The 15,918-nt window shown below is 38.8% G+C and overlaps 2 protein-coding genes across 5 annotated transcripts in view; one reads left to right on the forward strand and one right to left on the reverse strand.

Moving 5' to 3' along the window:
• Positions 1 to 8,988, forward strand: part of parp2 (poly (ADP-ribose) polymerase 2) — a 27,270-nt gene extending 18,282 nt beyond the window's left edge. Inside the window, exons 15-17 of one of the 4 annotated variants that reach the window (XM_057857764.1) lie at positions 1,642 to 1,740; positions 1,812 to 1,936; positions 2,006 to 8,988. In XM_057857764.1, the coding sequence (XP_057713747.1) occupies positions 1,642 to 1,740; positions 1,812 to 1,936; positions 2,006 to 2,165 (384 nt within the window). In that variant the 3' untranslated portion in view covers positions 2,166 to 8,988. The remainder of the gene's footprint in view (positions 1 to 1,641; positions 1,741 to 1,811; positions 1,937 to 2,005) is intronic. The other 3 variants (XM_057857765.1, XM_057857766.1, XM_057857767.1) reach the window with 3 other exon arrangements.
• Positions 3,509 to 13,097, reverse strand: si:ch211-284o19.8 (protein lifeguard 1). Its single transcript, XM_057857768.1, has 6 exons — positions 12,854 to 13,097; positions 8,922 to 9,207; positions 7,143 to 7,343; positions 6,785 to 6,913; positions 6,558 to 6,701; positions 3,509 to 4,109 (listed from the first exon to the last, which is right to left on the reverse strand). Exons 2-6 carry the CDS (start codon positions 9,204 to 9,206, stop codon positions 3,975 to 3,977), a joined length of 894 nt encoding a protein of 297 aa, XP_057713751.1. The 5' UTR covers position 9,207; positions 12,854 to 13,097; the 3' UTR covers positions 3,509 to 3,974.
• Between the last annotated feature and the right edge of the window lie 2,821 nt (positions 13,098 to 15,918).

Below are 15,918 nucleotides of genomic sequence, written 5' to 3' on the forward strand. Positions count from 1 at the left end.
CCAAAACTGAGGTTCAAACCAAACCGTGGGCTAACTCAGTGCTTCTCAATTATTTTCTGTTACGCCCCCCCCCCAGGAAGACGTAAATGTTTCGCAACCCCCCAAACTCTGCCGTCACTGAAAATAGTATCATTTGTCTATAATATTACTATTGTAAGTACGCCTCTGCCTCACATTGTATCCTTTTTTTTTATTAGGGAAAATAACAGATCAACTTATAAAGTATAACTTTATTAACATTGTTTTGTTTGTAACAGAAAAGACAACGCGCATCAATTTGCCTGAAAAAAAAAAGAAGAAAAAAAAAAAAAAAGTCACATCCAAACTGTAAAATTACACTCAAGGTACATTTTTGACCATTTGATACTGAAAAATAAAATCAGTAAATAATAAAAAATTCAAATAGATTAGAAACATTAACTCATGAGGACAATATGCCAAAAAATTTGACTGAAAAAACAAAACTGAATAGAAGAAGAAAAAAAAAAGTGTCATTGGACAGAAGAACAGTTTTTATTTTTGCTGCTCCCAGTGTCACCTCCAGTTTGCAATGATGTGGGGTTATATTGCACCGAGCATGCTAACGGTGCTCACTGGTTTACTGATATAACACTGACAAAGCGGGACAATTGTTGGCAATATTCGGCACGTTTTCGCTGAAAAACAACCAAGCGGCTTATCAATGAGATTGGGGTCTAATGTCTTTAAGTGGCGTCTTACTTGATTTGGCTTCCGGCTGTCCGCTATAATCATTTTTAGACACAGTAAACAGTGGTCTTTCCTCGTCTGCCACTGTGTTAAATGTCAAAGCCAAAAGGCAAACGGCCCGAAAAAAGCGCATTCTCAGCGGCCGAGGGAGAACCGTAGGTGAGGGCGGTCGTCGTGACGATCCCAAGCCGAAAATGGCACTTCTCGGGCGGTCACGTAAGAACCGGAGAAGACAGTGGGTCGCTGCGTGAGTCCGGCCGGAAAACGGCTTTCAAAAACAGCGCACAGCTCTCCAGCTCTTCATGAGTCTCTTCCGTGTGCTCTTGCTTACTTCAAAAATACTGTGCGCACTTTGAAAATGAGAGCGCCGCTGCCACCAACTGAGTGGATGTGCAAGTACACTTTATTCTAGTACGGCAAAAAAAAAAAAAAAAAAAACATGCTCCCCGAGGTCACACGCGCCACCCCTGGCATCGCTCTACGCCCCCCTGGGGGGGCGCGCCCCACTATTTGAGAAGTACTGGGCTAACTGAACCGTTGCACCCCTAGTATATATATTTAGATTTTGGGTTGTGCATGCTTTGTTTTTCATTTATGTGTTTATTAAATTCAAGCAGGTTTCAATATTCATTTTAGACGCTGCAACTCAGTTAACCAATGAATCAGAATTTAAAACCATTTTATATTTTTAATAAAAAATATAGTTGAATAATGTCTCTAAACGATCATTATCAACATTATTGGTGATTGATTTTTGCACCCTTAATTTATTTACACACATCTAGAACATTTTAGGCTGTGATGACTTAATTCAGGCCTGTGTATTGATGAAGATGTGCAGTTTGGTGTTCAGAATGTCTTTGCTTGGCTGTGGTCATTTCGTGACCGAGCGTAGTTGTCCACGCATCGAAGATGTTGTTTTTGTCGTCGCAGTTTGGAAAAGGCATCTACTTTGCCGACATGTCGTCCAAGAGTGCCAACTACTGTTTCGCGAGTGACCACAACCGTGTCGGACTACTGCTGCTCTGCGAGGTATCATATCACAGTGACCAACCTTCTTTTCCCGTGTCTGTATGACCATTTGCTGATGCGTGTATGTACAGGTCGCGCTTGGAAACAGTAATGAGCTGCTGAACGCGGATTACCACGCCAACAACCTGCCGGAGGGCAAACACAGCACCAAGGGCATTGGGCGGACTGGACCAGACCCTCAAAATTTTGTCACACTGTAAGTATTGAAGTTTGTTCAACACTTGTAAAAAATGAATACAGTATACCATTCGTTGTCATTTTTCAGTAACGGCATAACGGTGCCGATGGGTCCAGGTGTGAAAATCACGCCCAGTGTGGCTTCATCGCTCCTTTACAACGAGTACATCGTGTACAACCCAGCCCAAACACGCATGCGCTATCTGCTGAGGGTCCACTTCAATTACGATGATGATTGTAATTGGTGATCGCAACACTTACATTAATGTGTCTTTACTTGTATTGGAACATCTTACTGCTGCTAATTGATGTGCCTCACAAGAAGGAATTTCTCAGTGAATTCAGCTTTTATCGTCTATTAACAACATGAAAATGTGCACATGAAATATGATTTACTGTAGATAGATATTAAAGTTGGGAAAAGTTTTTGAACAATTCCGGTCAATTCTTTTACATAAAAAAATTGAACAGTATTTGTAGAATTATAGCCATAGGCTTCATACCCTTCTCCAGAACGCCTGACATTAATATATATGCATATGTAAAACTGGAGTAGGCCTGAACGATATTGGAAAAAAATTATTGTGATTTTTGGGGGGTTTGCGATATTAAATATTGAAGAATTTTCACCAGATAACTTGAATACCTCTGTTTGGGATAGGCCTGAATGATAATGGAAGAAATTAACATTGCGATATATACACTATATTGCGAAGGCTCCACACTTACTTTTTGCATTGGTTGTACTAGTGCGCCTAACTTTTTCCTTAAGGTGCACCAAATTGTAGGCGCATCCACATTTTTCATTGCATCACCTTTAATGCCATACTTTTCATCACTCTCCATAACATTCATATACCGTGATTAATTAATTCAACTTCCTTACAAGTGTCGCAGGGGTGCTGGTCACAGCTAACTGCAGGCAGAAGGCGGGGTACACCCTTAACTTGTTGCAGGACATATATAGACACTCAACCATTCATGCACACACTCACATCTATGGACAATTTGGGATGTTCAATTAGCAGGAACCCTCAGAAAACCCAAGATGGCATTGAACATGCAAACTCCACACAAGGAGGCCAGAGAGGATTGAATCCACGATCCCAGAACTGTGAGGTGAACGTGCTAACCACTGTTCCACCGTGCAGCCTTCAGAATGTGATTTTTTTTTTAACACAAATAACTTGAAAAAATTCTTGTCTTTATTAAATGCTTCATCGGGTGAGTCCTCTCAGCCTCCACACCTCCGTCCTGCTAAGGAGTGTTGACGATGTTCAAACGATAGATTGTTCAGGCCTAAACTGGAGGATTAGTCGTTAAATATAAGATAAAACTAACGTACAGTGTACTTTTCAAAAATTATTTTATACTAATTTCAGGCATTTAGATAAAAAATGGATTTCTAGCCAAAATTAAGGACATGTAGTTAAAAATGCATTAAAGTAACAAAACCAGTAAAAGAAAAAAAAAACTGTCATAAGGAGGGAATACTGTAGAGGTCGGAAGGGTTTTTCAGTACCGATACCGATTATTTGTGTAAAAAAAGTGTAAAAATTGGTGGAAAAAATGAATAATGCAAACACTGAACTTCATTGAAAAGCCTAAAGCATGTTTATTGAATCACACAAATAGAAAATAATAGCTCCAGAAGTGCCTGAATGTCCTAGACTCAGAAACATCTCTTATAAAGTTGAAAAAAAGGTTAAATATATAGCTCTCTGAAAACTTTCCACAGAAAATATATAACCACGAATATAAAAACAGGTCTCATGGACACACTAATCATAGAAATGACAAATATACAACCCAGTTTTAAATTGATTTTTTTCATATCGGTTGGTCGGATTTATGGAGAAAAAAAAAGGCTGACACCTAGATTTGTCAAATTTCCTAATATCGCCGCTAATAATCGGTCTATCTCTAGAATACAGTATTCCTTCATCAACACCACAGAACATCTGCCTGTGGTGCCTTCAAGAAGACTTAATTTCTGTGAAGAAGCATCCAGAAAGGAACAGAAGTGAATGAGATGCGAGGGGTGTGTGACCATTGTTTCAGTGTTTCCCCATCAGGTAAATAAAGATGAGCATGATATCCAAGTAGATCATCAGAGCGGCGGTGACATACTCCTCTGGGTCCAGGCGGTAACTCAGCACGCCCATCATCAATTGGCAATCCACCATCAGGAACTGAAGGAGGAAAAGAATGTTTTCATGTGACAATTCCAAACCATTCCAAGCACTCATTTGAAACTAATCAAGGCTTGAGACCATCACCTGAAACCCTTTACAGAGTGAAATCTTAACACAGGATTAAGACCTTTATAGCCAAACACTTACAGTATATGAAAACCTTACACTAAAAATCTACAGCCTTGAAAACTTAATCATAAACCCTAACCCTAGTTTGAAAGTGTAACCTAGGTTTTAAATCTGAATTGCAGGCCAACCCTGGTTTAAAACCTGAATTTGAAACCATAACACTTGCTTCGAAACCTAATTACACTGTAAAAATAATACGTCAACCTATTTCAATTGCATTAGCAAATTATTGCCGAAAACTCACAATTTTAGGTAAACAGAACTTATGCGAAGTAGCGAATAATCAAATAACAACTTACCACGGAAAACATAAACATTTAAGTAGTGCAAACTTACAATCTTAATTAGCACCTATTGAAAGTTTTTTTTTTTCCAATGTAGATGGCCTGAGGATTCTCCAGAGCTTCAGAGACACTTTAAATTTGTATTCTTAACTCTCCCACCTTATCTTGAAATTGTAATACTGTACAAGTTTGAAACATTTATTTGAAATCTTTACTCTTATCTTCAAAGTTTAACTTGAAAAACTAACCAGTTTAAAACCCAAATCTAGGCTTTAAACCTGATTCCTAGAAACCATCACCCATCTTGAAATTTCAAAGAATTTAATGAGGAACCTGCATAGACTTCACGATCAGTTGACGAGACAGCTCCTACAGACATTGAGCCACGGCTTCTCGTAGAGGGCCGGGCCAGGCAGAGCATCGTGGCAGCTTTCACTGCGACAAACTCAAACGCGCTGTGTTCTAACACCGGATTTAGGTGGAGACAGGACGAAAATTTTAGTGTAGTGCATACAAGCAGGCAGGAGTGTCTTGATTGATTTGGTCAAGGATTCATTCAAGGTAATTGCTATATAAAATAGCACCATGCATGCGCTTTGAAACGTGAAAAAAAATTAGAAAAATCTGCATAACTTTAGCTTGAGATTTTTAGGTCAAATGAATGATAACTGTCTGTTTTTTTGCTTTTAACCAAGGATCGACTGTTTTACGTTCATATCTATAGAGATCCAGGGTTTTACGCATTTATTTCCAAGAATTTTTAACTTAAAAAAACTCTTTGTTTTGATGGCCGCCATGTTGGATTTTGTATCCATACACAATAGCGTAACTTTACATTCAAACAATCAGGTAAATTTTGGCCAACTGCCCGTTTTTTGGGGGGGCAAAAAAAAGAAAAAGCTAATAATTTAGACACATCGGTGTCTATACAAATAAATCGGCTTTTACATGTTTTATTTCATGTAACATTTCAATCTAAAAACGACGAGGGCCATATAGCTGGCAAGGTGTGCTGAGGCAATATTGACATCGGAATTCAACCTAAAGCAAAATTTGCTTTTGTTGAGGAAAAATTAAGGGGATTCTGCATGCTGTCCTCAAGTATTAAGTTTCTGATGTGAAAATCGAGTGATTTATTAGCTGTTGGAAACTAAGTCAAAATTTTATTTTAAAAAAAGTTGCAATTTCGAGCAAAAACGTACATGATATGTTAAATATTGCTATCGATCCTGAAATTATGGTGATTATCTCTACATTTGGTGATGTTTGTGCATCTAGCGATAAAATCTGAGAATTTTATAGCCATTTCAAATTTTGTTATACTTTTATAAAAAAATAACATATGGGATTTTATTAGGGAATGACTTTGAAGTTTTTGATGCCACTGCTTATGGAGACTCATATATGCCTAAGGGAGGTGCCTGTTTTGGTATTAGGTCGCGAGCAGCTTTGGTTTAGAAAATATTTGAATTTTAAGTTTTGGAAAATAGGCCCCCTACAGAGCGGCCCCGCGTTTCCCGTCAACTGATAGTGAAGTCTGTGGGACCTGTTACCAACATCCCCAAGGGGCCACTGTGCTTTTTCAATATGACCCGCATTACAAAGATAGCGCAGAAGTTGTGCAGATAAAATAGAGAGAAGGCAGGTGTTGGCGGAGTTGCGCTGGAGCGCCGTGTTGAGTGGCTGTAAGTCCACAGTTTTTTTTTGTTTGTTCATAAAAAGTCTCCACTGTAAGAGCCATCCGTCGCATCCATGTGGTTTTATACACCTCGCCGGAGTCGCCGTCCCCTTGAAGGAAGAAGTGGACCGAGGGATGACGAATGAGCCGCAAGAATCACCAGTCCAGTCCCTACTATGGTTCGGGGTTGAGAGCACCCCTGTACCAAACAGTCAAATTGGTAACAAATCCAAAGACTCTAACTTTTTGGTCTCACCACTTTGCTGAACCGTGTCGCAACGGATCATAACTTAAATTGAAACCCTAATACAGGCTTGACACCCTTCTTTGATCAACAAAGTCATTAGTTCTTACCAATGAGTACAGCAGAGCGCCCAAACAGCCGTAGACGACCTGAGTGATGTACAAGTAGTAAAAGCCACTGAAAATGCCGAACATCAACAAGTCCACCACCATGATGAGCAGCAGACCGTAGCAGCAGGAAAATTCATAGCGCGTCTGCAGGAGGGATCAATCCCATTAAAAGACAACTCTCCTCAGAAAAGCACAGATATGGGTCAATAGATCAGTTAAAACCTTACCTGTGCGGAGAAGGCAATAATTGTGAGGGAAATGGCCAAGGTGGTCGCCATGGTGATGATGACAGCACGGGTATCATGGTAGGATGCCATGGTGCCCACCACGTATGACAGACTTATTGTCACAATGGCCTGAGGACGCCAAAAAGGAAACAGACTTGAACCTTGGTTTGAGACCTTAACTCACAGTTCAGAACCAAATTTGAAACTTTAACGCTGTCTTGAAACCCTTAGTTTCTACAGAATAGAACCCTCAATGGCACCAGAAAAGGATAAGAGGATTTAGAGTTGATTCCTGTGGAAAGCCGCGATATACAGTACATCAATAGAAAAAATAGTCAACATTTGGGGGTGAACCCACCAGACCAATGAGATTCCAGGGGTGTTTCCGTCGGAGGGACTTTGCACAGTTGAGTGCAATGCTGACAATGGCAAAGATGAGGAAGGAGCTGACGTATATCCAAATGTTCTTCTGTACTACCCTTTTAACAACTGGCGAGAATGTGAAAACACATACCACGCTGAACGTGAACACCAGCTGAAGGGTCAGGATGGAAAACACCTGCAGAGAGACACCCATTCAATCAAATGAGTCATTTATATATATTTTTATCGTCATTTCCGAGGTATGATGCATTTTTTTCTACAAATGTCATTTAAAAATGACAAGGACATTCGACACTGTTGATTACAACATACTACTCAGCAGATTGGAACAGTGGGTAGGGCTTACCGACACTGTTCTACAGTGGCTCACATCTTATTTACATGATAGGGATTTCTTTGTGTCAGTCAGAACGAACCAAATTCACGTGTTGAGTCCCTCAAGGGTCAATTCTTGGACCACTCTTATTTAACATCTATATGCTTCCCCTAGCTCAGATTATGGAACAGTATGACATCTCCTATCACACCTATGCAGATGACACAACTCTACATTTCAGTGTCCCCACATGGTTATTGTCTCTTTGTCTCCCTGAGTAAATGCATTCATCAAATCAATGAATGGATGTGCCAGAATTTTCTCCAGTTAAATGTGGAGAAGATAGAAGTGATCATTTTTGGGCCAAAAAAGGAAAGGTCAAAGATAAGCAGGCACCTTAGCACAATGTCACTTACAGCTACAAATCAAGTCAGAAACATTGGCATAATTATTGATTCAGACCTAAAATTTGATAGCCATCGTCTGTCACTAAATCTGCTTATTACCACCTAAAAATATAACCAGAATTAAGGGGCTTCTGACTCAACAAGACATGGAAAAACTTATGCATGCATTCATTTTCAGCAGATTGGACTGTTGCAACGGTGTATTTACAGGTCTTGATAAAAAATCAGTCAGGAAGCGGCAGCTAGTACAGAATGCTGCAGCCAGAGTCCTCACAAATACAGGGAAACTGGACCACATTGCACCGGTTTTGAAATCGTTACACTAGCTTCCAGTAAGTCAAAGGATAGACTATAAAATACTACTGCTCGTCTACAAAACTCTCAATGGCCTTAGATCAAAATACATGCTTGATTTGTTAGATTCCTATGAAACATCTAGACCCCTAAGGTCGTCTGGAACCGGTCACCTGTATGTTCCAAGAACAAGAACCAAGCAGGGTGAGGCAGCATTTAGTTATTATGCTCCTCACCTCTGGAACAAGTTGCCCGAAGGTCTGAAGTATGCTCAAACTGTTAGCTCCTTTAAATCAGGGCTAAAAACGCTTTTGTTTTGCACTGCATATCCATAACTGTCTATATTCATTCATTTTCTATTTCAATCTATTTGCTTTCTATTCCTCTTGTACTTATCTCCATTGCTTATTTCAACTACTAGTAGTAGTAGTACAGTATTTGTTTTTATTTATTTATTTAGTGTATTTATTTATTTTATTTTATTTTTCTATTCGTGATTAAATGTGATTTTTATGTATAGTTTTATTTCCTGTTTCGATTGTCTTTGTTTTTACCTTCTATTGATTTTAATGTGATTTTTATGATCTTCATGTGACGTAAAGCACTTTGAATTGCGTTGTGTTGAATTGTGCTATAGCCTATAAATAAATTTGCCTTGCCTAAAAAACTAATATGTGTGTTATATATTGGTGTAACGTTGTTGAATTGTATAGACATATACCCATGTATTACTAACCTTGCGAACAAAAGCCCTCCTGACCGTCTTATCGTCGAAAGCTGACGTCTCAGCGAGCGGGGGATCCTCCGACTGACCCTCCGCTTTGGTTTCAGGGGATGATTGATCGCCTTCCTCTACATCACATCCTGTTGTTTCACCTTTAGGTTCGCCATCATTCAGCAAATCTTGAGAGTAGGGCGGCGGTTCTTGCTGCACTGGTTCTTCGTACGGCGGTGGTGGCACTTGTTGTATGGACATGTCGGAAGCCGAGGGCTCAAACATGGTCTCTCCGTGTTCTGACATACTTTTGTTAAAAGAGACAAAAAGACATCTGAAGATTCAAACTCAAGTTGCCTAACTTGCTTTTGCTGTTTGGACAAATTGTGGCTACGCGCCCACCCCACATTTAGTATTGATGGTCAATCTTTACGAAATAAACCTAAATATGATAAAATCCTAGTTCTGAAATGTTTTGAAGTTCCTCCCAAAATGAATCATCACTTGATGCCCACACATCATGCCATTCATCTTCTGTGAATTCGCATACTGTACATCTGGCAGCCACGGACATTGAGTGCTTTTTTGGAACGGGGTTATGCGCTGAACTGGCCGACTCTGAGGCTTTTTGTTGGCTAAGATGATGTGGATATCGTGGAAAGATGTCCTTAGTCGATGGAAATAAGATATAGGGGGGGAAAATCATCTAAAACCCCTCACGTCTATTAAGCCGACACTCTGCCTAGAAGGCAGCACCAAGCGCAGAGGGTGTAGGTCTGGGAAAAACACTAAATTTGAAGTGATAGATAAAGACAGGAACGGTTTTGTCATTCGTCTAAAATTGTTGTTATCCACAACAACTGCACCTCTGCATTTATAATCTGTATTTGTATGACTTGGTGGGCCTCAGCAACGATTATTTTAGTAGTTGATTCATCGATGTACTAGTTAGTTCGAATAATCAAGTAATCGGATAAGGAGACTAAAAATTTAACTGAACTCAAGCTGAGTCTCAAACTGTATAAAAATAATAAATGAGGCTAAGTACGACAAAACAATTGCCTAACTAACATACCAAAAGTCTGCTAGCTTAAATGCTATAAAATGCTAACTTTTTTTTTATTTTTACAATGCTCTTAACAAATGGTTCAAACACATATTCCCACAAAAACGGCCAAATATACCTATCAGCTAAATTACGAATGCTTTAAAAAAAACATCAGCTCAAACAAAACTTAGTTTATGTTGGTCTTAACAGGGAGCAGCGGGATTCAGCCATGTGGAGTGAGTTATATAATATTCACTGTTGCCACTACAGGGCAGTGTATCCACCCAAATCAACAAAACTAAATACAAACAATTTCAAAACAAACCATGAGAACAACACTTTAATTAAACGAATACACAAAGCAGCAAAATTAATTTGAATTTTTTTTCTAATAGAATTACTCGAGTTAATCGATTAATTGTTGCAGCACTACTGTCAATCTCCATAAGGGTCTGAATCTGGTAAATTTCTGGTTCTGATAAACATGTTTGAACTCAGCTGATGCTGCCTGAAATGCCTTATCTGTCTTCAGATGTCCTGAGATGAGTGGCCGTATGCTAAAGGTGAAGTAAGCAGGTACTTGTATCAAAAGGCATGTTGGTATGTCACATTGTCAAAGATTTTCAAAAGCTATTGTTTGCAAATCAGTTTAAATTACAAAACTGATTGCAATCAAATCACAAACCACTTAGATGACAATCTGCATCCATGTCACATACAAGTTTTGAGCAATCTAATTAATGAAACTGAAAAAAATTGAAATTTCGTGCAGGGTCACTGTTAAAAATAAGGAGGATGTGAAAGCAACCTTAACAACCTTAAGCTTGGGGTAGGTCACCAGGGTTTCCAAACCTTAAGAATCCCCTTATAAGTATACATAGAAATTTTTAAACTGAAAATGTGACATTTTTGTTTAGGGACCAAGAGGTGCAGGTACAACGTGCAAAAAAAATTTTAAATTTTGTACGAGTATTACAGTTCCTAGTAAAGACATGATCCATTTACTTCCCTAGGAACTCAAACTAACCTATTTACTTTGCATTTAGTCTCTAATCTTTTTTTTTTTTTTTTTTTTTTTTTTTTTTTTTTGTGAACTCTCTGCTCCAATTTCCTGATTTGCAATGGTGCATTTGTATTTTATTAGGATCCCTATTAGCTGATGAACTCTTCCTGGGGTCCACACAAAACAAAAAACAGACAAGACATCAACATACCAATCAACATAGGCTATATATAAAAGAATGAAAAGAATAAATTCTTATCTTGAAAATTCACACGCTAAAACAGACATAATTCAACATACTAACAGCAAAAAAATAGAAAGATAGTAAGGTGGTAAATAAACACTATAAAAAGTAACATGTAACTGAACAACAACAAAGGGGATTTCTATACAATTTTCATTGGAGGTCAAATACAGTTGGGTTGACTGTAAAATACTGCTTTATTTGGTTTTATGAAACTAACTTTGGGTTTTTAAACTTTGGTCTGGGGGGGCATTCCATTCCACCATAGCTCTGCATAATACTTTACGTTGTTTTGAGTTCGTTTTCATGATAGGTATAGTATAATTACCGCTATAGCATGTACATACAGTACTTCTTAAAAGTTTTAGTGTATCATAATTAACCCCATAGAAGTACTGTTTGCAATACTTCCTCTTCTGTTTTTCCGGGAAAGTTGTGGAGTATAAAACGGGAATACGAGGGGCATTCAAAAAGTAATGCACTCAAGTGCATTGCTCATATAGGATTTTACCAATCTTGTTTGTATTTGGCACAAACATGATAGGACACACCTTTTTGCGATTGCTATATGTGTTTTACTTATTTTCAGATTTTTAAAGCTTAAACGAGCTTCCAAAATGGCTGCCCCTCTTGAAGCTCGTCAGAAACAAGGAGCTGTAATCGAATTCCTTGTTGCACAGGGAGAAACCCCTCTGAGGATTCACAACCGGCTAAAAAATGTCTATAAGGATGATACCATAGACTATAGTACTGTAAAAAGATGGGTACAGTGATTTTAAACAGTACTGAAGACCATGAAGAGGTGGGTAAAGTCAGCATAGCCGATAAGCCCCGTAGTGGTCGCCCATCCACCTCTGTCATTCCTGACAACAAAATTTATGCTGATGAGTTAGTTTAAGCTTTAAAAATCTGAAAATAAGAAAAACACATATAACAATCGCAAAAAGGTGTGTCCTATCATGTTTGTGCCAAATATAAACAAGATTGGTAAAATCTGGCTCTGTACTCGCAATGCACTTGAGTGCATTACTTTTTGAATGCCCCTTGTATATTTTAATTGTCAATGTTATTGTATTTTGGTTATTTTGCTGTTTTATCCCTTAAAAATAAGAAAATTAAATTAAATTAAAAATTCTCTGAAAAATGGCGCAATCAGCCTGATTTTCGATCCAATGATCAGATCGGGGACATCCCTACTTTTCATACACCTCGTATAGATGCCGAAAAAGAGCATTTATGACACTCAAAAATGCATAATATTAGAGGGCGCATTCAAAAAATTAGCATATGATGAACAAATGTTAAAGTTTTTATTCATTTTCAAACTTTTTTTTCTTTTTTTTTTACACACAGAATCACAGAATAAAATATTACCTGATTATATTTTTTAGATTTTTGTATATTATAGTTCACAGTAACTCATGGAATCCGAGCATTACTCAAGAGAAAAAAAAAAACCTATCTTTTGAGTTAAATGAATCTAATGCTTGCTACATTTTTAATTGAATTCCACAATTTAACTTTTCTACTGTATTCCAAGTGAACGCACCTGTAAATAAAAAGATACTAAAATGTATTCATAAAACAAACCCAAATTCTGAAACAAAATCATCAAATGATGTGATTTATTATTCATGCTAAGAAAGTACGTCTCTTACCTTGTTTTGCTGCTTGTCTGTGAACCACACAACTCAAAAGTGTGATACCACTTCCTAACACTTTTGTGGAGGAAGTTCAACGCCTCCTAAAAAACGCAACTGGAAACTCCACTGCTTCTGTTTCGCACGGTCAACGCTCTAATTTTGTTTACATAAAATTTAATAATTAACACAGAAATTGACATTGATTTTTAAACTTTTTATTAAGATATATATTTATAAGAAGAAAGATTTGCATCATTAATGTAAACATCTTTTTGCAAAAACGTACACGAGAATATAAAACAAATGCTACTGACGTTATGGAAGTAACGCAATATGGAGACATATCCTGTTTTGTCGCTCACTTTCATCAAGACTTGATGAAACAGTTGCAATTTGACGTGAAATCCAATTTTTAAAAGAACCCAGTGTACAATTTATGAATGCTGTGTAATGGGAAAAGTACACACTTGTGTCACAAAGTGAAGAGAAATGACTAAAAAACTTAATTAAACCATTGGATCAGATGGTACTGTGTCTGAATGTCTGGCAGGGAAAAGAATTGTGAGGATGAATTAAACTTGTAAATGAGAATTAAAGTTGTAGTTTTTTAAAGAAAGAAAATAGGGGGAAAATGTTTTCTAAGGTGAAAATCATTCATTCCTTAAGACTTTAAGAATAGGGGTATTCATTGTCCCATGTGTTGGTTGTCATAATTCTCATACCACCCCCATTAGAGGGGGGTGTTGCACAACATATGTGCTAAATTGTTTATAATTTTGCCCCCCCCCCCCCCCCCCAAGATATATTTATTGAGAAAAAACACAAATCACTTTGAGTTAAGAGGTAATTTGTTTTTTAAGAGCCTAGCTAGTTATGAAACTATTACCGTCAAAAACTATGAGGACAAAGCGACAGTTTTGACCAACAATCTTTAGCTAGCTTGCCAGCTAGCTAATCATTATCATTTTACACAAAACTCCAAAAATAGGCCGGACCAAAGTATTGGACCCTTTGAAAAATCATGTGATGCTTCTCTAATTTTGTAATTAACAGCACCCGTTACTTACCTGTGGCACATAATAGGCCGTGGCAAAAACTAAATCACACTTGTGACTAGTTAAAATGGATTAAAGTTGACTCAACCTCTGTTCTGTGTCCTTGTGTGTACCACATTGAGCATGGTGAAAAGAAAGAAGACCAAAAACTGTCTGAGGATTTGAAAAGCAAAATTGTGAGGAAATATGGACAATCTCAATGCTACAAGTCCATCTCCAAAGACCTGAATGTTCCTGTGTCTACCGTGCACAGTGTCATCAATAAGTGTAAAGCCCATGACACTGTGGCTAACCTCCCTAGATGTGGACGGAAAAGAAAAATTGATGAGAGAATTCAACGAAAGACTGTGCGGCTGGTGGATAAAGAACCTCGACTAACATCCAAACAAGTTCAAGCTGTCCTGCAGTCCAACGGTACAGCAGTGTCAACCCGTAATATCCGTTGGAGTCTGAATGAAAAGAAACTATGGTAGGATACCCAGGAAGACCCCAGTTCTGACCCAGAGACATAAAAAAGCCAGGCTGGAGTTTGCCAAAACTTACCTGAGAAAGCCAAAAACGTTTTGAACAAAAGTTCTCTGGTCAGATGAGACAAAAGAAGAGCTTTTTGGGAAAAGGCATCAACATAAAGTTTACAGGGAAAAAACCGATGCCTTCAAAGAAAAGAACACGATCCCCACAGTCAAACATGGCAGAAGTTCTCTGATGTTTTGGGGTTGCTTTGCTGCCTCTGGCACTGGACTGCTTCACCGTGTGCATGGCATTTTGAAGTCTGAAGACTACCAACAAATTTTGCAGCATAATGTAGGGCTCAGTGTGAGAAAGCTGGGTCTCCCTCAGGGGTAATGGGTCTTCCAGCAGGACAATGACCCAAAACACACTTCAAAAAGCACTAGAAAATGATTTGAGAGAAAGCAGCTGGAGACTTCTAAAGTGGCCAGCAAGGAGTCCAGACCTGAATCCCATAGAACACCTGTGGAGAGATCTGAAAATGGCAGTTTGGAGAAGGCACCCTTCAAATTTCAGAGACCTGAAGCAGTTGGCCAAATAAGAATGGTCTAAAATTCCAGCAGAGCATTGTAAGAAACTCATTGATGGACACCGGAAGCCATTTTTTTGCAGTTATTTAGTCTAAAGGTTGTGCTACCAAGTATTTGGTTGAGGGTGCCAATACTTTTGTCCGGCCCATTTTTGGAGTTTTGTGTAAAATGATAATGATTTATTAATATTATTTTTTTTTTCATTCTCTTTTGTGTTTTTTCATTGCAAGAAAAATAAATGAAGAAATGACTACCAAAGCATTTGTAATTGCAATTATTTTCTGGGAGAAATTGAACATTATCTGACAGAATTGCAGGGGTGCCAATACTTTTGGCCAGCTCTGTATAAATATGTTGAGTGTAAGATGCAGCATTGTAAACCTGTTCTTTTTTGGGGGGGGGTCTTTTCTAATTTAGTACTAGTATTATAATGTACTCACTCTTATTAAGAAAATTTTAAAACCACTTCTTCAGAAGTTAAATTTTTCTAAGAATGTCCCATTCCCAGAGGGGGGGAGGCTGTCGCGGAGGCGCCGTGGGTGGTCTGGGGCGGGGATTGATCGGGGCCCTGACGCTTCTTCCGCCCTGCGGCCGGTGGTTCTGGTGGACGGGGCCACGCCCGCGGGAGCCTGCCTCTTAACTCACGCACTTCTCACTTCGGCACTGTAAATATTTTTCACCCTGGCACTTACATGCTCATACATTTCTCCGAGGAGAGTTGGGACGGGGCTTTACAGTCCCGGCCCGGCTCCCCCCTGTTTTTAATGCACCAAGTTTGTGGGATGGTTGGGACCTATTGGGGGGGGTGGGGTCACTCACGGTTGCCTCCTCACCACAGGCCCCGCCATCCCTGCACCTTTTTTAAATGCACCACACACATCATACTCCACAGGAGAGCTCCGGCAAAGGGCGGTGGGACGGGCGGCTGGGCAGAAACTCCATGCTGCGGTCCCACTGCCCTAAGCCAAGCTCTCCTATTTTAATG

Source organism: Corythoichthys intestinalis, chromosome 14 (genome assembly GCF_030265065.1).
Source record: "Corythoichthys intestinalis isolate RoL2023-P3 chromosome 14, ASM3026506v1, whole genome shotgun sequence".
Lineage (NCBI taxonomy): Eukaryota > Metazoa > Chordata > Actinopteri > Syngnathiformes > Syngnathidae > Corythoichthys > Corythoichthys intestinalis.